This window comes from Chenopodium album, chromosome 19, assembly GCF_948465745.1.
Source record: "Chenopodium album chromosome 19, dcCheAlbu1.1, whole genome shotgun sequence".
Lineage (NCBI taxonomy): Eukaryota > Viridiplantae > Streptophyta > Magnoliopsida > Caryophyllales > Amaranthaceae > Chenopodium > Chenopodium album.
Genome location: NC_137852.1, coordinates 12,881,727 through 12,904,874, shown reverse-complemented (window position 1 = coordinate 12,904,874; position 23,148 = coordinate 12,881,727). Strand labels below are relative to the sequence as shown.

Below are 23,148 nucleotides of genomic sequence, written 5' to 3'. Positions count from 1 at the left end.
TTAGTTGAGCTAACTCTACATTCAACAGAATATTATCATGTTTCAGTTTTTCAACTTGTTCTTTTAGAAAGACATTTCTATCATATAAATCAAAGAATCTAGTTTGTATGTCAGTTTTCATATTATCTACCCATTCACTATGTTCTTTGTAAATATTTAAAGCTTTATCAGTTTGGAACTTCGACCTGTTTAGTTCTTTACAGTCATCTTGAAGTTCCAGAATAATGTTCATAAGATTTCCTTTGTTTAAATGTTTGAGTTGTCGATAGTCATACCATACCTCAGATTCAAGTTCCTTCAGACGTGCTTCATCATCTGCTTTGGCCATTAGACATAAGTTGGTTGTTTCCTCTACGGATTCTCCTTCTCCTTCATCTTCTGAATCAGAGTTTCCCCATGCAGCCATCATGGCTTTTCTCACATCTTCCTTGGAGAATGATGGTTTGTAATACTTGTTTTGTTCCTTGCCTTTGGCTTTCTCGTCCTCCTTAGGATTTGGGCAGTCTCTGAGAAGATGTTCTTTGGAACCGCATCTGTAGCATTTGAACTCTTTGGAACTAGGCTGTCCTCGTCTATTCCTTTCTCCTCTTTTTCCTAGCATCCTCCTGAACTTGCGTACAAGCATGGCAGTCTCCATATCATCATTTTCAGAGTCTCTTGATTCATAAGCCTTTAAAGCAAGGCTCTTATTCTTGGAACTTTCAGTATTTGCTCCAAGATGAAGTTCATGAGTAAGCAGGGAACCATTGAGCTGTTCAAGGTTGAATTTGGTGAAATCCTTGGATTCCTGCAGAGCAGTGACCTTGGATCTCCATCTCTCATCTTGAGGAAGGCTTCTAAGGACTTTCCTTACCTGTTCATCAATGGGTATGGACCTGCCTAAAGATTCTAACTCATTGACAATGTTAGTAAATCTAGTGAACATATCCTGAATGGATTCTTTGTGTAGCATTTCAAATCTTTCATATTTAGACATTAGTAAATCAATTTTGGAACGTTTAACTTCATTCGTTCCTTCATGTGTTACTTGTAGTAAATCCCAAATCTGCTTTGCAGACTTACAACCCATGATTCTATTGTGTTCATGAGGTCCTAGTCCACAATGCAAGATTTTCACTGCTTGAGCATTTAACTCATATTTTTCATAATCTTCTTTGTCAAATTCAGCTAGTGGTTTAGGGATTACCTCTTTGTTTGCATTGGTTTTTGTTACCTCGAAGTCACCACTTTCAATGACTCTCCATACTTGGTAATTTTCAGCTTTAATGAATATCTCCATTCTATTCTTCCAGTATGAATAAAACTTGCCATTGAACATCGGTGGTCTTTGGGTGGAATACCCTTCTTCAAGTTTCTCGTGAGCATTCATCTCTTCAGGAACTTTACTCTACAAGGTTGCTTGTAATTTCGTGAGAACCTGCTCTGATACCAATTGTTAGTTTAGATGAACTACTACGAGAGGGGGGTGAATAGTAGTAGGTTCCAATCGCGGAACTTAAGCGGAAATAAAAAATAAAAACATAAAGAAAACTTAAGCACACAGCAAGTTTACAAGGAAACCATCCAGCGCCTAACTGGAAGTAAAACCTCGGCCCTATTGGGACTTATAAACAAATTCCACTATAATAGGCAACTCTCCTAGTACAACCTATTACACAGACCTTTGCTTCGCAAGTTCCTCTTAAGACACTTGCTGATTGACAGGAACCTATCCTATCAGACCTAAGACAAACTCAGGCACCTTTTTCGACCCAAGACACACTCAGGTTCCTTTCTCGACCCAAGACACACTCAGGTTCCTTTTTCCCACTCGCAACCCAAGACAGACTCGGGGTGACTAACTACCACTCGAATTTTAGAGAATTCAAACTCATACACTTGTGTGAATTTAAGAGAATCCACAATCTCACCCCAAAACCAATTACAACCCAAAGACACACTCTAACACATAAATGGAAAGCTACACATGAAACCCGAAATCAAAATGATAAAGCTTAAACCTTTTGGCAAACTTACTCTTAAGCACTAAGTGGTTTTCACGCTTAAAACTCTCACTTTGCTAAGCTGAAATACTTCTATATTTATAGGAGTTCCTCAGCTTCTCAAACTAGGGTTTTCGCAAACAAGATAGATCAAACACAAATCTGATCTTATCTTCTTTTAAACCGAATCCAAACAGATTTAAATTCGTTTTTATAAAAACCAAATTTTATCAAATTCGTTTTTGTTAAAAGATAAGATTTTATAAAAAAGATAAAACCAAGTTAAACCAGATTTTATAAGATAAAATCCATTAAGTACTTTTTTTATAAAATTCATAATTATCTTTTACGAATTAGTTAGTTTGCCAAGCTTTATCTGATTTCTAATAAGTTCCAGGCATATCTATCATTTATATGTTTACATCATCCTACGAAAACAAACTTATCTTTTACACAACTATAAGTTATGAAGTCCATCTTCTTCGGTTGATATCTTGATCTTTGTGTTGATCCTTGATTGTTGAGGCTTGCCCCAGCATTACACCAGAACCAGGTCGTTACACCCGTTTTGAAGTTCCTGTTGAGAAACTTCGGGAAGTTCCATTGCTGGAACTCTTCTTCTGTTCTTTACTTGTCCTCATGGATCTTCCAAAGTTCCTTTGTTCCAGTTCCTACTTCAGCCCTCTACGCTTACTGAACCTGCCAACATCACAACACTAGAAAATCCTTATTAAAAGGAAGTTTGCTCAATTCTTAGTATCATCATCAAAACCTCATAAGGGTCAACAACGAGCCTATGAGGTTGACTAGTCCAAGTTTTGCTTTATTTGTAAGTATTTACACATGAATGCCACAATTAAATTTACACTACTCCGTAGAATTATATTATCCATATACAACGCTTGACCCCAAGTCTTCCTTCCATTGACAAACTACACGCTATTAAGCTACCAAAACATCTTTTAATTATTTGTCCTTTCCTTAATACGTAGAAAAAGGTTTTTATTCTTTTATTTTTTTTTATTTTTTTTTATAATTTTTTTTTTAATAATAATAAATCTTTTTCATAATTAATCAGTGTTAGTAGGTAGGATGTTTATTAGTTGACCCAAAAAGTGTTAGTTGACAACAATATGAAATATGTATGACTTATGACTGTCATGAGTACACTGATCTGAGCGAGGATGTAAATTATAAATAAATGAATTATTACTAGACTATTTATATGTTTCATTTTAATTAATATTTTTGCTGTTTGTGTGATAACAAAATAAGCAAAATTTAATATGGAGTACGAAGTAGATTATTAAACAAGGTTACAACTTTTTTTTTCTAAAAAAAAAAAAAAAACAACAAAACAAGGTTACAACTTGTATAATTGTATGTATGATCAATAACTTTTATAATTAGATAAATTTTAAATTTGTAAAAGTTACTTTTACATAATTAAATTAGTTCCAATTCTTTGAGTTTTAAAAAAATGTTCTAATTCTTAAATATTCTATTTGAAACTAATACTCCATAATACTCCGTATTTAGTTCAAATAATTTCAATTTATAAAACAAGTAAATTGAATAGATGAATTGAATAGGGTTTTAATTAATTAATTAATACCGAATTGTGTATAAATTAGAGGCTAGCGGATTGCAAATGATGATCAAGATAACAATATTTATTCAAAATTCTAAAAGGCACCTATTTCTAATGTGACATGCATGTTGAGATTATTGCATTACTAATAATTTAGTTGTTATTAAAATACTATACAATTTCTTAGAAACATCCCACTTTCTACAACATGTACAAATTTCTCTACACACTTCCCCTTTGAATGTCCATTAAATTACCTAATACCAAAATGGACATTAATTTAAGATCAAAATGACTTGACCTTAATTTAAAATATACTCGTAATAAATAAATGACTTGGCTGTATTCACTATATATATTTTGGAAGTTAAACATCCTAACAAATCACAAAACACCAAAACATCTTTTCTCAATTCTCCTCCTCAAGCTCTTATTACAGCCTTTTTAACGTGAAACAAAAATGACTTCAATTCTTCAAAAATTGTTCATACATTTTTTTGTACTTTTGCTTGTAACCATAATTTCATGCAAAGCCGCCGAAGATTTAACTTCAAACACACCATTACCAAACCCTAGCATTAAGTGTGACACTTGCCCTGAATACCTTCCTCCACCACCTCCTCCACTTCCCGAATGTCCACCACCTCCACCTCCACCGTGCAATCCATCACCACCACCACCGCCACCTCCAATGGAGCCACCGTGTATCCCCTGCATGCTTCAGCAAACACCTTCGCCGCCACCACCAAGTTACGTACTATGACTATATTCCAGGCAGCAATTTGTATGTGACAGGGTATACCTACTCGGGTGGTCCAAAAGTTAAGGGTGCTATGAGTGGTTTTATGGTGTTTGGTATAGTTACAATGTTAGTGGTGATCATACTTGCATGATAATAAGTATGCACCATTTTATGCATCTATTTAGCCTTTTGAGTAAGGTGTAATAATTTAATTTGCAATTCCCTATACACTAGAATTATAATTAATTCTTATCATGTTTTTTTTCATCTTCTCTTTTAAAAAATCTTTTGGAAGTGCCTAAAGTTAACTTTATTAGGTTATAAAAGCCGCATGTCCTTTGCAACAAGGAAAAAAAAAATGTAATTAAAGCTTTTCTTTTGGAACAAGAAAAAGAATAATATAAAGTGGACCAACAAATTTATTTCGGCGATCCTGCATTACATTCTGCTGCAAAACAAAGTACAATTCAGATTACTAAAAGCTCTGATTTACTGGTATAAGTACAATAAGTACAATTGTAATGAGAACGTACTCGTTACATTGTTGAATTAAGAACTAAAGAAGTGATAAAAACTGGCAAACTATTTTAATGCAAGAGTGTATTCTGATAGCAATTTAGTAAGGCATATGTACATACTTCGGAAGTATATGATATATCCTTCCTGAGTTACATTATATTGTCAATTGATATTGGTGTAATAATCTTCTCTTAAATTTAATTCGGACAAACTCTCATTTTTTAGTGCAGCTTACAACCATTTAACAAACTCAGACCTTCGATGTGCTTGGTGTACATAATAGAAAGAAATACGGAGTACAATGTAATGATGTCAAACATTCCAAGTACATCAAGCACAACTTCTGTATCATGAAAATCCAGCAGAGCATTGTATATCACTTCTGACAACTCTTCATTAACATTCGAGCTGCTTTGGGATTCAAATGCGAGCTCCAAGCCTCCAAGGACTCCAACAGCGGGAAATTCATATACTCTGGTTCTCTGAAACCCTGTTATATTACTATATGTTATTGCAGCTTGTTAAAATTCTCGATAACTTTTGAAAAAAGCTCTATTCTGTAAATTGATCAATAACAAGTCTAATAACATATAGGCTATGCCTCCTCCAAGCCTCCAACTCTATTCTGTAAATTGATCAATAGCAAGTCGAATGTTACAACTTTCAGAAACCTTATATGTTGTATTACTGTATAAAAGTTCTGCCTAATAATAGAATTTTTGGTAGGAATTTTACCTTGTTTTGAAATCAACTGACCAACTTTTTAATCTTGTTACGCTCTAGAGTACTCAAAAGCCCTGTATGAACAATAAAAAGAACACAAATTTTGATTCTTTTCATTATAAGAAGTCTAGGATGTATGTACTTCTAACTGCTGTTTGCAATAAAAATTCCAAAAATCCACTCTTAAGTCTTAACTGCATTGCAGAAGACATATGCAACTCAATCATAAATTTTTTGTACATGAAAGGCCAATATCAACAATGACTAATAATTCCCCTAACTAGCAAAATAATTACATACATTACATAATATACAACATGAGCTATATATATATCAAATTTTGCTTCTGTTTATTACAAGCCTCGAATTAGAATATCAAATATTACAAGCTTCAATCCAAAATGGAGCAATAATATGTGACAGCCCAAATTGCTGTTCAATGCTCAAAGATGTAATAGAATGAGAATTTTTATAGCAACGAAGAAGCTAAGAAGAATATGATAGTTAGGCCCTGTTTGGTTAGGCTGAAAACCATTTCCAGGAAAACTATTTTCCTCATTTTACGTTGTTTGGTTTGGGCCGGATAGAAAAAGGAAAATTTGGGCTGAAAAACTATTTTCCTTGTACAAGAAAACGTTTTCCCCCAAATTAGAAGGGAAGCCGTGTTTTCAGATTTTCACCCTCCTTCCATCTTCCCCCTTCTCCTTACGCTGCTAGCTACGAACTCATGTAGATCTTCCTCACTCAATTTTTTTTTACAAATTTGGTAATATTCTCTCTCTTCTTGTCTTGATTATTAATCTAGGGTTTAATTTGATTTAAAATTCGATTGTTTTTGGGTATTTCTTGTACATATTTTGATTATTCGATTGTATTTTTTTTTACAAATTCGATTGTTTTTGGGTATTTTTTGTACATATTCGATGGTTATAATTTGTTGTTAGATTCATTCTACTTGCTGCAAATTTTATTTTCTTCATATATTTTACATGTTTTTATCATGCCCACAAAGTGTTTGATAAAATGCCTCACCTAAAATTTGTTTTATTTTGATGATTTTTTTGAAGATTGTAAGCTAGTATGATGTCGGATCAAGGGGTAGCATCTCAAAATTCACTTCAGGTATATAATACATCTCTAATGGTCTGATTTTACTTGCTTCATTATGTAGAGAATGTAAGAAAATTTCTGTCATATTCTTCTGGAATCTGGTAATACTCATTAGTATGTTACCATATTGTAGAATAAATCTATAACACATTCACATGCATGTTGTTTCAGTAAAATAAACAAATTAATTAATACCACCATGTTTATTGAAATTCTATCTGCAATGTGCATTTGTGATGTACATAGATCCAAGTAGTCATCTGACCTTCAATGTACTTGGTAGAATATAGTCATATTGCACTTCTGAATGTGTCTGATGAAATGATCAATTAGTACCCATCCTCAATTGCATTAGAAAAAGCACATTTGTTCTCTTGTTAGCCAAATCCAATCTTATTTCAGATTTTTTTGAGCCAAATCCAATCTGATTTCAGATTTTTTTGAGTACCCATCTGGTTTAATTTTGTAATTATTGAGATAATTTGCTATTTTTGTATATGTTATGGCTTATTATATAATTTGTTGTATGTGTTATTGTAGATGACCCATGAAATGAAAGGCATGATTCTTGGTTCTGTGGCAGCTATAATTGCTTCTGTTCTTTCTCTTGTTGAAGAGTATAGGTTAAGGAATAAAAGGCCTAGAATAATTAGGCAACCTTATGTGAATAGAGATAGTTTGAGGGAGGCAAATATCAATAGTATTTTACATTGTGGTGACACTCATTGTCTAGGACAAATTCGTATGAGGCCTACTGCGTTTTATAGCCTGTGTAATATTCTAGTTGAAAGAGGACTTTTGCGGGAAAGTGTTCGGATGAGTGTTAAGGAGCAAGTAATTATATTTTTACACTTATTGGGGCATAATGTAAGGTTTCGTGTGATTGGGGGAAGATTTTTTCGGTCAACATGGACCGTACACTACTATTTTCATATTGTACTTCAAGCTATCCTTCGATTGTATCCAGAGGTAGTGAAACCACCAACAACTTCAATTCAACCAGAAATTCAAAACAACCCTAGGTTCTTTCCATGGTTTGAGGATTTCATAGTGGCTATAGATGGAACACATGTGCGTGCCTCCGTTCCCATTGAGATACAAGATAGATTCCGTGGTAGAAAGGGCGGAACAACGCAAAATGTGCTAGCTGCTGTTGATTTTGATGCCAAGTTCACATATGTTCTAGCTGGCTGGGAGGGTTCTGCACATGATTTAAGGGTCCTTAATGATGCGCTAAGTAGGGGTTTCAAAATTCCAGAAGGTAGTTGTCTCTTTTTTGGTAGTTGGCTAGTTGCAAACTGAAGATAAATTGATTATAATATGCATTTTTATTTTTGTGTGCAGGGAAGTATTATCTTGCAGATGCGGGTTTTGGTAGTCGCAAAGGTCTTATGCCTCCATACAGGAGAACCCGTTATCACTTGAAAGAATTTACAAACAATCCTCCAGAAAATGAACGGGAGTTATTCAACCTTCGACACTCTTCAATTAGAATGGTTGTAGAGAGGGCGTTTGGAATTCTAAAGGCGAGGTTTCGTGTTTTGGATGCTGAGCCTTTTTGGTCATTTAAAACCCAGGTTGATGTGGTTTTAGCATGTTGTGTGATACACAACTTCCTTAGGGGTGTGGATCCTAATGACCAGATAACTAGAGAGGTAGACTTGGAGATGGATTCACATGATACAAGAACATTGCTTACTCGAAGGGAAATGCGAGAAGAAACAAATGAGTGCATTAATAAAAGAAATGCCATACCATTAGCCATGTGGACTGCATACAAGAGGCCTCAAACAACCTGAGTTTTTCTATTTATTTCCTATTGTAATGGGTTACACTAATGATTTGAAGTAGAAATTGCAAAGATGTTTATATTCTCCTTAATTACATGAACTTTTATTTTGGTGAATGTATATGAAATGATTAGATTTTCTTGATAATTCATGTGGTTTGCATATGAGAAGCATGTGTATCTACAATTGCAGGTGAAGAATGAAGAAAAAAAAGGGAATTTTCGTTGGTCAAAACAAATGTCCAAGGAGTTGCTGGCATTTCTTGCAGAAGAAGTGAGAAAGGGAAATAGGCCAAATAACACTTTCAGAACAAGCTCATTTGTTGCTGCTGCAAAAAATATATCAGAAAAATTTAAAACTTCCTGCACGGCTGACCATGTTGAGAACTACATGAGGACGGTGAAAGCTAATTGGGCAATCATATCGAAAGTTCGTGGTAACTCTGGATTTGGGTGGAATGACACTGTGAAGATGGTAACAGCATCTCCTAATGCTTACAATAACTATGTTCAGGTATCTTAACTTTTCACTAGCTTTTTACATGCTATAAATTATTATGGTGTGTATAGAAAAACAACTCAGAGAAGAGTTTTCCAAATCAGTTTGTGATATTTATTCTGTTTGTATTCTTACATGCTTAGGTATTTGGGTTTTTTTTTTGGATAGATAATCACTTTTTCAAACTTTTGGCTATATATGACAAGGGAGCAGGGCTAGATATCTGGAATCTGGTCCACTGGTATTACATAGCTAGATATCAGCAGATTATTCTTGATTCAACCTACTAGATCTGTGCATTACATAGCTGTCAGATACTCTGGCCTGTTTCATAATTATAAGTGTGATATCTAATTGCTGCAATTTTGTAGAGAATAAGTTGTTTATAGTACGTATGGTAGATGGTTGGGTAGTGACGTATAGTAGATGGTCTTATAATTATGCTTTCATAGTCATGGTTGCTTTATATTACATTGTTTCAAGTATTCACTGATATTTTCTCCTTTTATATACAGGAAAATCCTTCTCATGAGAAATATCTCAACCGAAAAATTGATATGTATGAAGAAATAGCAATCGTGGCTGGTAAAGACATGGCTCGTGGAGACTTTTCTAAGAGTTTTGCTGATATTGAACTTAACAATGAGAGTGGACAAGGGCAGCCTACAAGTATGGCAGAAGATGGGACATCAAAATCAGATAGTGCCACTTCTTCAGAGCCAAGACAACATCGTAAGAGGACTCGAGGTGAAGATGACACTTGTGACTTGCAACAAATATCTAATCAACTAGGAGAAGTGGTTAGTGCTCTGAAAAAATTCTCAAACAACCAACTTGATGTGGAGAAACTTTATGAAGAGATAATGAAGATGGATGATTTTGAAGAAGCAGTTCGTGATGCCGCATTTGACCACTTAGTTGAGCGGGAGATGCTTGCCAAAGCTTTTTTAACAAAGAGCAAACCTCTCCGAAGAGTTTGGATCCGAAACTTTATAAATTCCCTTAATCGTTAAAATTAGAATGAGTATGTTTTAAACTTCATAGCTTTGTTGCTGCTACTTTGTACTAGTCTACAACATTTTATCTTACTTATATAATTTTATTATGCTAATTTTTACCCTTTTATTTCTAAATTGCAAAAAATATTTACAAAAATAAATTCAAAGTTAGCTTAGAAAAAGTTCGAAGATTATTATAGTATTAGTAGTACGGTATGAGAAAGAACTGATAAGATCTTCCATATAAATAATATTGGAAAGACAAAGAATAAATTTTTTTTTTAAAAAAAATGTTGATTTTCTATTGAACCAAACGACGGAAAATGCTTAAAAAGGAAAATCAGTTTACACGTAACCAAACAAGGGAAATGTGTAGGAAATTACATTTTCTTATGAAAAAGGTTTTTCATGGAAAATCATTTTCCATTGAAAACATTTTACACCCAACCAAACAGGGCCTTAATGAAAAAGCACCTTCTTGATTATTCAGAAATGATGATGGACGGTATGTGTTTAATTTTATGCCAATCCTCCCCGTTAGGACTTTGACATCTTTCCTTCAAACCTTCCTTACAATAACTCAGATCTAGTAGCTTGAGAGAGGTTAGATTCTGCATTGCCTCTGGTAATGATTGGAATTCGCTACAACACCTAACTCGAAGGGACTTAAGAGAAGATAAGCAGCCTATCCATTCTGGTAAGTCCTTCAATTCCCAACAACATTCAATGGTGAGGTCTTGGAGGGCGGTCAAGTACTGCATCCCGCTAGGAAGAATGGTCATGCTTTCAACTTTCCATAACTCTAAGGAACGGAGGCTCTGATGAAGGGATCTCCAAGGCATGCCATCGTCTTCATTGCTGTCATCCTCCTCGGAGAAGGTTAAGACCGGACATTCAATTATTGACAGAGACTCTAGGACTGTGAGGTACTCTAACCCTCCAGAAACACTCCTCAAGTTGTCACAACCTCTGATTGTAAGCTTACGCAAAGAAGAGGAGCAGCTTTTGAATGCCTCCTTAACTTCAGATAATCTCTCCACCTTTTTATCCCATGTAATGCTGATGCTTGTGACAGAGCTCATTGACAGTGACTTAAGATAGCCAACATTCTCAAAAAGATTGACCTTTCTCAATGCTGAAGGGCGATAACTACTGTAACCATTGCCATCCTTAAACTCCATTATTTTGAAGTTTTCATCAAGATCACTTAAGCTCAGTATTTTAACCCCTGGACATGGAGGAAATGACTCTAGTTTAGGGCACACCAAGATTGACAATTCAAAAAGGCGCTTAAAAGAAGGTTGCCAACATCTACCATCCGAATTAACAAGCTGTTGATCACCTTCCCACCAACCTTTCAGCTTGGGACTATAACTTATGCTGAGCTTTTCAAGGGAAGGAAAGAAAGTGAATTCTGATGGTGCTTGTGCATAATCGCTGCTGCTCATCGTCTCCATATACATCAAATTGCTCATACTTGATACTGTCAATGACTTCAAGTACTGCAGTTTGCTGAGCAATGACAGATGCTGCAACCCCTTGGCAGATTCAATCTTTATCTTGACAAGATTTGGGAGACCAGATGTCCACCTTGTAAAACTCGCACCTTGATAACTCCACAGCTGCACCCCTTTCAGATTAGGATGAGGCAGCAATTTTTCTAGCAGATCTTCATGGTTGATAGCTAATTCATCACCATACTCATGACCTCGAAAATATATTGATACTTCCTTAAGATGTTCCATGCTCCCTAAATATCCACCACTTCCTTCTACTAGGTTCTGATTATCTTTATATTCTGCAGGGATGGAGATTTTAATCGAGCCTCTCAGGTTTGAGAGAGCTTTCAGATCTTTTAACATACCCACATCTTGCTCATTGCTACTTGACCTGTCATCCTCACTCGAACTTTCTTCCTCACTTATGCTCTCTTTTGCTACTTGAAACTCAGTGAGAACATGAAGACAATTCAATTTATCCATGCCCGATGGCATTGAAAAAATCCCATGGCAATCACTAATATTCAAGCTCCTAAGGTTCACTAATTTATATATATCCCATGGCAACTGTTCTAAATCAGTGCAATCTAGGTTCAGAGTTTGCAGGTTGTGTAGTTTAGTGATTGAATTTGGAAGTCTATTAAGATGATTATGAGAAAGATCAAGGTACCTTAAATGCAATAAGTTACTTATTGATTCTGGCAACTGTTTAATATTTAACTGATGCAAGTCTAAAGCCCTTAGACATATCAAACTTGATACTAGATTTTCAAGTGGTGGAAATGACCGATCAAAAATGCCATGAATATATGAACGGAGCTTAATCTGAGGAAAAGTGTTTTCACTACATTCACTTCCAATATGATGTAAATGTAGAACATTGTTGATCATGTTATCCTCAATAGAGTCCACTACACATATCTCCTGCACTCCAACATCTAAAGCAACATCGTGCATAAGACCATGGACTTTACAAGACACAACCTCACCATATTCATCCCATTTCACAGGTTGCAGCAAACATCTGAGTAACAATATTGAAAAGTACTCCTCAGCAGCATCCACCATGCTTTGACCATCAAGTGGCACAACATATCCTTGTGCCATCCAGAGGTTAAGCAACATCTTTTTATCGATGCTAAAATCCTTAGGGAACAATGCACAATAACTTAAGCAACTCTTCAATCGAGTTTCTAGATTGTCAGGGCTAAGTTCATGTGTCAATGGACTATTATCTTCATCATTATCATCAATTGTGGCTAATGCATTCTCTTCAAACAAAGACAACTTGCTTAAATTCTGACTAGATAGAAGATTGCCAAGCTCTTTTATTGCAGGAGGAAAGCCCTCACACAATTCAAATACCTCAACTAATTCAGGGTGGATTACATGTTTTGGTCCTTTCCCAAAAGCAATCAATTCAAGCAAATGCCATGAATTCTCTTTGGACAAACCTTTCAACTCGTATGTATGTTCACTCCCTATAGCCCTCGTAGTATCTTTCGAGCATGTAGTAACGATAATCCTACTCCCCCCTACACTAAACAGTAAAAACTTTCTTACAGCCACCCACTCTTCCTGATCCTTACCACAAACATCGTCAAGAACGATCAAGTATTTCTTCCCGCTAAGCTCTGCTGTAAGTTCTATATTCAATAAATCATCAATTTCAGTATAAAACCGTCCAGCAGCCTCTAAAATTTTCCCAAGAATCTCATTCGCTTTGAGTTTACCTCCATCTCCATTTGAGACTTGAACCCACAATCTCAACGGAAACTCATCTCTAACCCTCTGATTATTATACACAAGTTGAGCAAGAGCAGTTTTTCCTAATCCTCGAACTCCCTCTATTGTAATGAAAGAAACATCATCTTTTAAATTAGCATCCCATAGCATATCTATGACAGCATTCATGTCATTCCTCCTCCCAACAATCACATTTCTCGCATTTATACAAGAAAAAATGTCACGATCACCCTCCTTAATAAGTTGGTAATCAACATTAAACCCAAGATTGCTATGACTAACACAAGTACTACTACTACCCAAAGCATCCAACTGATTCCGTATACTCTGAACACACTGAGACATTCTGTTATCAGAAAAGAAATCGCGTACCTTATCAGGAAGTTTATTATTACGTTGGAAGCGGCCCTTAGTCTGAGCAGCCACAGTGAGTAGTTCATCAAACAAGTCATCAGCATCATAAACAGCATCCTTGAGCATCTGAAGACACTCTCGTGTTTCGATGACAAGCTCTTGCTTAACCTCCATATTACGTAGCACACTCCCAACATCCGAGACTGTATCAATGAGATCTTTCAGTTCAGATTCAAAGCCCCATTTGGAGCACGCCTCTTTCACCATGGAACTTTGCAACGCAGTTGACAGAGTTTCAGCAACGCAGCGCAAAGTTGACAAGTTAGCCATTTGTGTACAGAAGAAAATGAGTAATGTTTGAAGCAGAGAATGAGGTTTAAATTTGTGATTTTTTGGTAAAACTAGTAACTCAGATCTGACAGTGTATATATAATGAGCTCAACCAGCTACTGTTAGACAGTTGTTTATTGCATATTACTTAATTAATCCTTGTATGTAATTTAATGATCATACGACACAAGTATAAAGAAACATGTAACACCGCCTTATCATCATAAGACCATTTTTGTGAGTCACTGCGCAATTGTGTGATACTCGTATACAACTAAAAAAAAAAATCTCAATCATATTTGGCTACATATGTCAATATTGTAATGTTTTCATAATTATCCATTGGTCTCATATACCCTATCTCCTCCCTCCTACCACCAATCAATCACTACTTTCTCTAAATTTGTGATTTACATTATAATGAGTACAGAGGACTAAATAAGTCACAATCCAATGAATATTATAATCAATTGGGTACATCTTATTAGTATTTTAAACGTTAATGACATCCTAATCTAAGTCTTGGTCTTAATTTAATGAAATTAATATAAAATATATAATTTAGTGCACCAAGTAGAAGACAGAGGAACCATCCCACCAGACAAAAAAAATTAAAGACTAATAAATCATCCTTTTGGTACCAATAATTATGGGTTAGGATAATCCTGACAAATCATATAAGGCCGAGTACTAAGTCAAGTTTGAAAATCAATTGGTAATAAGTGGAGTAATACACCAAAGTTTCATTGTTTGTCGGACACATTAGATGTGTACATTGGCACACTACCGCACATGGAACTTTAGGCATCAACCAGTATAATATTATGAAAGTAGCAGCTTAAGTTTATCAAATGTGGATTAGTTGAACTTTGACTAAACCAATTATACCTACTCTACTTACGACTCTCAGAGGTTTATTAGTATCACCCATTCACCCCCCATACTTACATTAGCCCCTTCCAACATGGGAAGGGTGGGGTTGATGGTGGTGGAGGTGGTGGTGGTGGTTGGGTGGCCGGTAGTCGGGCCGTACTCGGTGGAGGGGTGGGGTTGATGGCTATTTATTTTACATGATAGAGAAAAATGTAAAAATTATTTAGTAGTAGCTATCAGCTAACAATTACTTACCAAACATATTTACACAAACAACTAATATAGATAGCTAGTCAAATTAACTCATACAAATATACAATTTGCTAAAATCTAAGCAAACAAATAATTACTCATTGTTGGAAAAAGCTACACATACATTCATTGTATGTGGGAGCCACATACATTGTGACATGGCAGCATGTCATAGGTTCTTTGTTTGGGGCCCAAGATCCACTTATTTTCAAATTTCATTCAAATTTGAATGAAAATTCAAAAGTTTGAATTTCAAATTAATTGTCATTTCCAATGCAATTAGTTTATTATTTTTTTTTACAAAAAAAATAAAAAAAATATTTCTGCAACATTGATGAACATCGCAGAGAGAAGGAACAAAATGGGCGACGAAGGAAGATGAACAAAAAGAACCTTGAAGCTGCTTCATTATACTTGCAGACGCTTAAATTTACATCAACCGCAAATATTATTCGGTTTAATTGAACAAAATAATTGTTGTTTACATGAGAATATTGAGAAATTTTGAGTTAATTAGGTTTCGGAATTTTCGATTTGGGGGTTTACGAACGGGATTGATTCTAGTTAATTATGTAAATGTATATTATTATTTGCAGAGTTATTGTGTAATTGACTTGTTCTTCCTCCATTAATCATATCCAATTCATAAATGGGTAAGTTTGCAAAATATACCCATTTTCAATTGATTAGTGAAATGAGTCTTCTCTTCCTATCGATTTCAAATGGATTTGGATTTTTTGTTGGAATACTATAATTGTTAAAGGCACATAAATAACCGATTGCATATTGAATATTAAATAATTAAGAGATTTGAAGTCCGAGAACAACAATGGTTGAAACAGGGCTTAGGTCGTCGACGACGATGGCGGAAAACCCCCCAAAATATTCGAACAATTTTATTAGATATTTTTTTAGTAACTCAGGAAACTATATTTGGTACGAAAAAAATCTGAAAACATTATAACAATTCATACTATGATTTTTAGTAACATAGGAAAGTATATTTGGTAAGAACAATTCATATTATAACAATGGATTTGGATTTTTGTTTGGAATACAATAATTGTTAAAGGCACACAAGTAACTGAAGTCATATTGATAAATAAATAAATTGGAGATTTGAAGGTTGACAACAGTAATAGTTGAAAATGGTCTTAGGTCGACAAGGTCGTCGACAATGGCGAAAACCCCCAAAATATTCAAACAATGTTGTTTATAATATCTTTAGTAACACAGGAACTATATCTGGTAAGCACATATCTGAAAAGGACACAACCATTCTGTAATTTTTAGTAACATAGGAAACTACATTTGGTAAGCACATATTGTTTCCGAATTACATAATTCCTTAAAAGCGCATAATTTTTCCCTTTGGGATTTTTTTTTATTGTTACCTTTATAGCGATATTGTGTAATTTTTTTTTTTTTTTGGTAATTATAACTTCCAAAGGTTACAAAAAAGGAATTTATAATATTAGAGTGGCGTCGACCTTATATAATTGTATTTGCTTAAAATAAATTCATGTTTTGAGGAAAAAGGTCCACCTATCAAGTCTTTTGAGAATTAGATAATGTGACACCATCAATGAAAAGTAATAAGATGAAACCATGGTGAAAAAGTAAAGGTAATCAAGTAAATATTATTTTTCTTAATTTGTTCAATAGGTTAGTACATTAATTAGTAACCGTATATATGTTAGAGGAAAAATGTACTACCTCTGTTTCGTATTAGTTGCAACTTTGGGTATTATTTGTGAGATATATAATATTCCAAAGTTGCAACTAATACGAAACGGAGGTAGTAATATATATAACTTGTTTTTCTAGTAATGGGGGGATGCTAATTCATGAAAATTAGTTGTAAACAATATGGATTATTAATTTAGCAATGATAAGTTTTTGTCAATTGAAATAATTATTTAATGTAAGATGTCATACATGATCAAAATAATGAAATTAAATAAACACTATAAATTTTGTTAGACGATCACCTTAAACACTTAAAAACTGTTTACTTGTCAAAGGACCTTTCTATATTACAGAGTATAAAAATGTAATAAATGTAATATTTCTTTTCAAATCCTTACTAGCATCACAATATGATAAGTTCATTTAGGGCGTGTTCGGCAAAGTATAGCTGTGAAGGTAGCTGTAGCTGTGTAGGTAGCTGTTAGCTGTCAACAAGCTGTTAGCTGTGAAGATAAATAATTTAGATATGAGTGTTTGGTAAAGTAGCGATTGACTAGCTGTTACATATAAAAATCAATATTTTATTTTTAAAACTATAGATTAAATTTTCAACAGCTACCTCAAAAGCTACCTCTAATTTCAAAAGCTAATCTTTCTAACTTTTCACAAAAGTTATCTCCACCACTAAAAGCTACCTTAACCACTACCTTGCCAAACACTCACATTTTTTGTTAAGTAGTGATTTGACCAAGTCAAACCACTAAAAGCTACCTAAAAGCTACTCAAAAGCTAGTGCCGAACATGCCCTTAAAAAGATAATCGATGGCTTCTATTACATTCTATATAAAAGATTTAACTGAAAAGTCTTCATTTGTATATAGTCCTTGTTGATATATGACATATCTTATACTTCCTATGTTACTATTTACTTGACTAACATTTCTAAAATGAAAATGTCACATTACTTGACCCATACTATATTTGGTATGCTTTTGGTAGATAAATTATCTAAATTATCCTTATAAAGTGCAATTAATGGTAAATACATAAATAAACATATTAGAGGATATACTCTCATCTATTAATAAGAGTTTAATCATTAAATCACACAAGGGAAAAGTTTAGATGCAATTAACATCATATCAAGAGGAGCTTAATTATAGGTAAACTAACATTATTAGAATATAAATGTCCTCACACTATTCATAAGTGTTTTATCATACTTAAAAGGTAGGGACATATATTCCCACATTATTAAATAGATTTTTCCCTTTTATTTAGTATCTTAATTTGTAGTCGTGTATGTGTTATAGGTTTTAAAAAAGATATAAACCGTTTTTTTAGTAACAACACTATGAAAAATCAAATATTTTTAAACAGTACATAAAATAATCCTTAAATGTCGTTTAATTAAATACTATAATTTGTACAATGTGATATGTTTGTATGTTTTTTATAAATTTAATAAATAGCATGAATAATGGGTTCTTCGCTTCTTCCTTTATTGATTATATTAACCAATAGGTATTAAAACATGTGGTTTGTTACTAAAAAAAATGTCGTTGTTACTAAAATAATAGTACTATAAAACTTTGCAAATAAAAAAGATAAATTATAAACACACGAGAGTATTTAGAAATAAGCGATAAAAATTTGTGTGTAACCTTAACTTTTGTGATTTCATGTTAACTTTCAATTATTTGATTAAAAACCTTCGAGAAATGAATAAAACCCTCCAATATAATATATGAATTAATCCGTACAACACGTACTTGATCATTGTATAATTGTAGCTAACACCTATTTAATTTTATATAGTTCCTTATACGTAATAAATATATGATATGTACTTTTTTTTGTATGTTTGAAATTTTTATAGTAACAATAATGACAAATTACTAACCCTTCTTTAAAAAAGTTAACAAACATAGTAAGGTTAAAACTGTCCAACTTCATAAATTTTTTGAAAATATATCGATATGGATGTCTATAAAAAGATCTTTAAAAAATAATTCCATTGGTTTTTTTATAATAATTTTTCGATTTGTAGTTTGTAAAATATCGTTAAATGAAGTATTATTCGATTCTTATAATAAACATCTCTCTTCATTAATTACGTTGACTAGAATGCTATTTTCTCAGTAACAAAATTGTATATTTTAGTAACCTAAAATATTTATTTAGTAACAAGAAAGATTTTTTGGCGCCAATGAAATTTGTCCCGCCTTGTTATGGTAAATGGCGCCAAAAACAAAAAACTTTTCCCACTCATTTTTCCCTCTCATTTTTTTAGCTAATGATGAGTTGTCAATTTTTAATTGGTAATGTATGTTGGGACCACATACATTCAATGTATGTGTATCATTTCCCCTCATTGTTAAACAAGACCAAAGTAAAGCATTTTATGCACAATCTATTGCAAAGAAGAGTAGTAGAGTACTACACTATTTTTCATAAAGTTAGTGGCTTGATTACAATAACATAAAGTTGAGTTCATGAAGAAGAAGCTAATTTAAGGCGGTGTTAACTGCACAAGGCATATATGATATCATAGAGAAAAGTTGAGGAAGATCCAACATGACTATCTTTAATCACAATGATAAATTACATAAGCTAGTCAAATAGAGATTATGAATTTTGTCAAATGCCAAAACGTATCAACTAGAAAAGAACTTTCAAAAAATAATACATCAGGTTGTATGAAAAAATAGAGATTATGAATTTTGTCAAATGCCAAAACGTATCAGCTCAGCTCAGCTCTCCTAATTTCCTTCTCTTATAAAATATTCAGTTCAGTTCAGCTCCTGATTTCTAATTTCATTCTCTTATAAAAAATTCATCTCATCTCAGCTCAGCAGCTCCTAATTTCCAGCTCAGCTCAGCGGCTCGGCTCGGCTCCTAATTTCATTCTCTTATAATATACTTATTCATCTCATCTCAGCTCAGCAGCTCCTAATTTCCTTCTCTTATAAAATATTCATTTCAATTCATGAGCTCAGCTCAGCTCATATTCTCTTATAAAATATTTATTCATCTCATCTCACCTCAGCAGCTCCTAATTTCCTTCTCTTATACTTCCTCTGTTTTTTTTTACTTGCAACACTTCACTTTTCACGTTTGTCGATGCATTATTTCAATCGGTTATATCTTTAATTAGCAATATGTAAAAATTATAAATGTTAGATATTAAAATAGTATAAAACGAGACGAATCTAACAAGATCACACATGACTATATTTTTTCTTAGCTATAAATCGTTAAAGCTAGTCAAAGTGGAGTACATGAATAGTGTAAAAGTCAAACTATTGCAAGTATAAGAAAACGGAGGAAGTAAAATATTCATTTCACCTTAGCTCACCTCAGCTCCTAATTTCATCTCAGCTCAGCTCAGCAACTCCTAATTTCCTTCTCAGCTCAGCAGCTCCTAATTTCCTTCTCAGTTTAGCAGCTCCTAATTTCCTTCTCAGCTCAGCTACTAATTTCGTTCTATTATAAAATATTTATTTCAGCTCAGCTCCTAATTTCCTTCTCTTATAAAATATTCATTTCAGTTCGGTTCCTAATCTCCTTCTCTTATAAAATATTCATCTCTTCTCTTATAAAATATTTCTCTTATATTTCCTTCTCTTATAAAATATTCATTTCAGTTCAGTTCAGCTCAGTTCAGCTCAGCTCATCTTCTAATTTCCTTCTCTTATAAAACATTTCTCTTATATTTCCTTCTATTATAAAATATTTATTTTAGTTCGGCTCGGCTCCTAATTTCCTTTTCTTATAAAATACTCATAATTTCCTTCTCTTATAAAATACTCAACTCAGCTCACCTCAGCTCCTTCTCTTATAAAATACTCATAATTTCCTTCTCTTATAAGCTCGGCTTGGCTCAATGAGAACAGGCCCTTACATACTGAGATATTACTCATTTTTGTAAACAAACAAAACTATAGAAAGATTCAATTTATTCAACATCAATCCAATGTTGATGAATTCGTTATTTTTGTTTTTTTTTTTATTTTTTTTATTTTTTTATTTTTTTTTTGAAAGAAAATTCCCATCCATGGATGATAATCTAAATCCCTGAAAATTGGAAAAAATCCAGAAAATTGGAACAAACTCTTACAGATGGAGAGAACAAAACAAAACAAACAAACCAAAATGTAAAACAAAGCAAAAAACTAAATTGAATTAAGGAAAAACGGCGAAGAAAACTAAAATCCTGGAAGAGAGAGGAGAGAGATCGAGAAGGTAGAAAAAGAAAAAAAAAAAGGGGGGCGGCTTTTCCATGAGGCTTAAACATAGAATATGTGTATATAAGTAATTACCTATTCGGCCACTATATTAATTACATACTTCATATTACATACTCCCTCCGTTACTTTTTACTCGCAACTTTGAGGGCAGGAACGGACTCCTAGGCAAAATATTGAAACCATGATTAATGAAAAATAAGGGCATACACTTAAGTGTGTTAATCCTACTTTAAAAAAAAAAAAAAAAAAATCAAAACTAAAGTTGAAATCCCAGAAACTGGGATTCACGAAACACCACCATCACCTGTCCACCTATCACCACCACCACCACTTGTCCACCTATCACCACCACCAGCAAAGACCGAACCCACTACAACCCACCAACACCCATCAGCGATTTTGACCCAGCACCGGCGCGCCGCCCCCGATTTCGACCTAGCACCACCCCCTTCAACCCACAACCCCGATTTCGCACCACAACCCACCACCTGGCCTATTTCCTCCACCACCCCCGATTTCGACCCACCACCCCCGATTTCGACCTAGCACCACCCACCTATATTTGACCCACAACCCCCGATTTCGACCCACCACCCACCTTTTCGCCCACAACCCCCGATTTCAACCCACAACCCACCACCTATTTCGCCCAGACCCCGATTTCAACCCACCACCCACCTTTTCGCCCACAACCCCCGATTTCTACCCACAACCCACCACCTATTTCGCCCACAATCCCGATTTTGGCCCACCACCTATTTCGCCCACCACCGATTTTGACCCACAAAACCCACAAAGCCCACAACAAGGACGGCGGCGACAAGGAAGAAAAGAAAAGAAAACGGAAGAAAAGAAAGGAAGGCGGTGAAGAAAGAGAGAGAAAATCTGGGTATGGTAGTGGCCTGGTGGTGGTGGTGGTAGTGGTGGTGAAGGTAGTGGTGGTGGTTGGCAATTGAAAGTGATGATGAATTTAATTGGGAGGGAATGATTTTGGTGGAAATGGTTAAGTTAATTAATATAGAGTTTAAGTTAATGGAGATAAAATTAGTAGTTTAATTAGGGTGTTTTAAAAAAAGTAAGGGTAATTTTGTAAAACCTACCATAAAAGGAAAGAAAAAAATTGTTGCAAGTAATGTGTAACGGCTAAATATGGTAAAAGTTGCGAGTAAAAAGTAACGGAGGGGGTATAATGATCGATATAGTGATTTACTCCGTAATATTAAACTTTAGCTAACTAGTTAAGTCTACCCTCACAAAGCCCCACATCATCCACTACTTTTTTTTTTTATTTATTTTTTATTATAATTTGGGAAGGGTAATGATATATGTAGCCCTTTTAGGGCTATATATAGGCATTTAGTATACTTCCTAAAATGGAATTAATAAGTAGAGAATTCATGACAAAATCACGCGTAAGTTGGTGTAATTAATGTTGCTTTTTCCTCAATACTTTTCTTTTTAGCTTCTTAGGTTATCCTTTTCCTTTTTGGATACTTTGCTCTAAGATCATCATCTTCAATGGTGAGACTCAACTTTGAGTATTGAAATACAAAATCTCTAATGGTGATACCCAACTCACTTCTCAATTTAGAGACTCATGTGAAGTGTAATTTCCCAATGGTGAGACTTTCAAAAGTAATCTAATGTCACTTTCAATTTATGGCCCACCAAATCATATTATAAGTTTTTTTTTTTTCACAAAAAGAATAAAAATCAAACTTAAATAAATTACAAAACACATTATAATCCATAACCATTATAAAAATGCAAAAGTTGCTACTATTCCTTATGAATAGTGTTTTTTGGTGCTATTACATAGGTGCCCCTGAATTCATTGAATTGCCGATTTTGCCCTTGCTTTCTCACCTACTTCCTCACCTTCTTCCCCTCTGTCTTTCCATCTCAGAAGAAAAAAGGTCAGATTTAGGGGAAACAATGAGAGAGAACCTAGAGAGAGAAAACTAAAACTTCAGCAACTCAAGACCACCGATCATCCCTTTCGACGATGGGGCTTCGATTCTTCTCAGAATTTCGATCGTCACATTCATCAGGTCCGATCTCCTTTCTTTTTCTCGATTTTGTTTCAAATTTTTGGGGTTTACTTGTTCGATTGTCGTGGATTTTTGCATATATGTTAATGTTGTTTTCGAATTTTTTGGATTGAATCTTTGTGGGTGTATTTGTGTGTAGGAAAAAGAAGAA

At 34.1% G+C, this 23,148-nt stretch overlaps 3 protein-coding genes across 3 annotated transcripts; 2 read left to right on the top strand and 1 right to left on the bottom strand.

The window, feature by feature from the left end:
* The first annotated feature begins 6,640 nt into the window (after window positions 1-6,640).
* LOC145594061 (uncharacterized) lies at window positions 6,641-8,466 on the top strand. Its single transcript, XM_081650405.1, has 3 exons — window positions 6,641-6,679; window positions 7,208-7,928; window positions 8,012-8,466. Exons 1-3 carry the CDS (start codon window positions 6,641-6,643, stop codon window positions 8,464-8,466), a joined length of 1,215 nt encoding a protein of 404 aa, XP_081506531.1.
* LOC145595882 (uncharacterized) lies at window positions 7,914-10,060 on the top strand. The gene is made up of 2 exons (XM_081652309.1): window positions 7,914-8,970; window positions 9,471-10,060. Exons 1-2 carry the CDS (start codon window positions 8,608-8,610, stop codon window positions 9,966-9,968), a joined length of 861 nt encoding a protein of 286 aa, XP_081508435.1. The 5' UTR covers window positions 7,914-8,607; the 3' UTR covers window positions 9,969-10,060.
* A 375-nt stretch (window positions 10,061-10,435) lies between these two features.
* On the bottom strand, window positions 10,436-13,882 carry LOC145594060 (putative disease resistance protein RGA3). Its single transcript, XM_081650404.1, has one exon. It carries the CDS (start codon window positions 13,880-13,882, stop codon window positions 10,436-10,438), a length of 3,447 nt encoding a protein of 1,148 aa, XP_081506530.1.
* Between the last annotated feature and the right edge of the window lie 9,266 nt (window positions 13,883-23,148).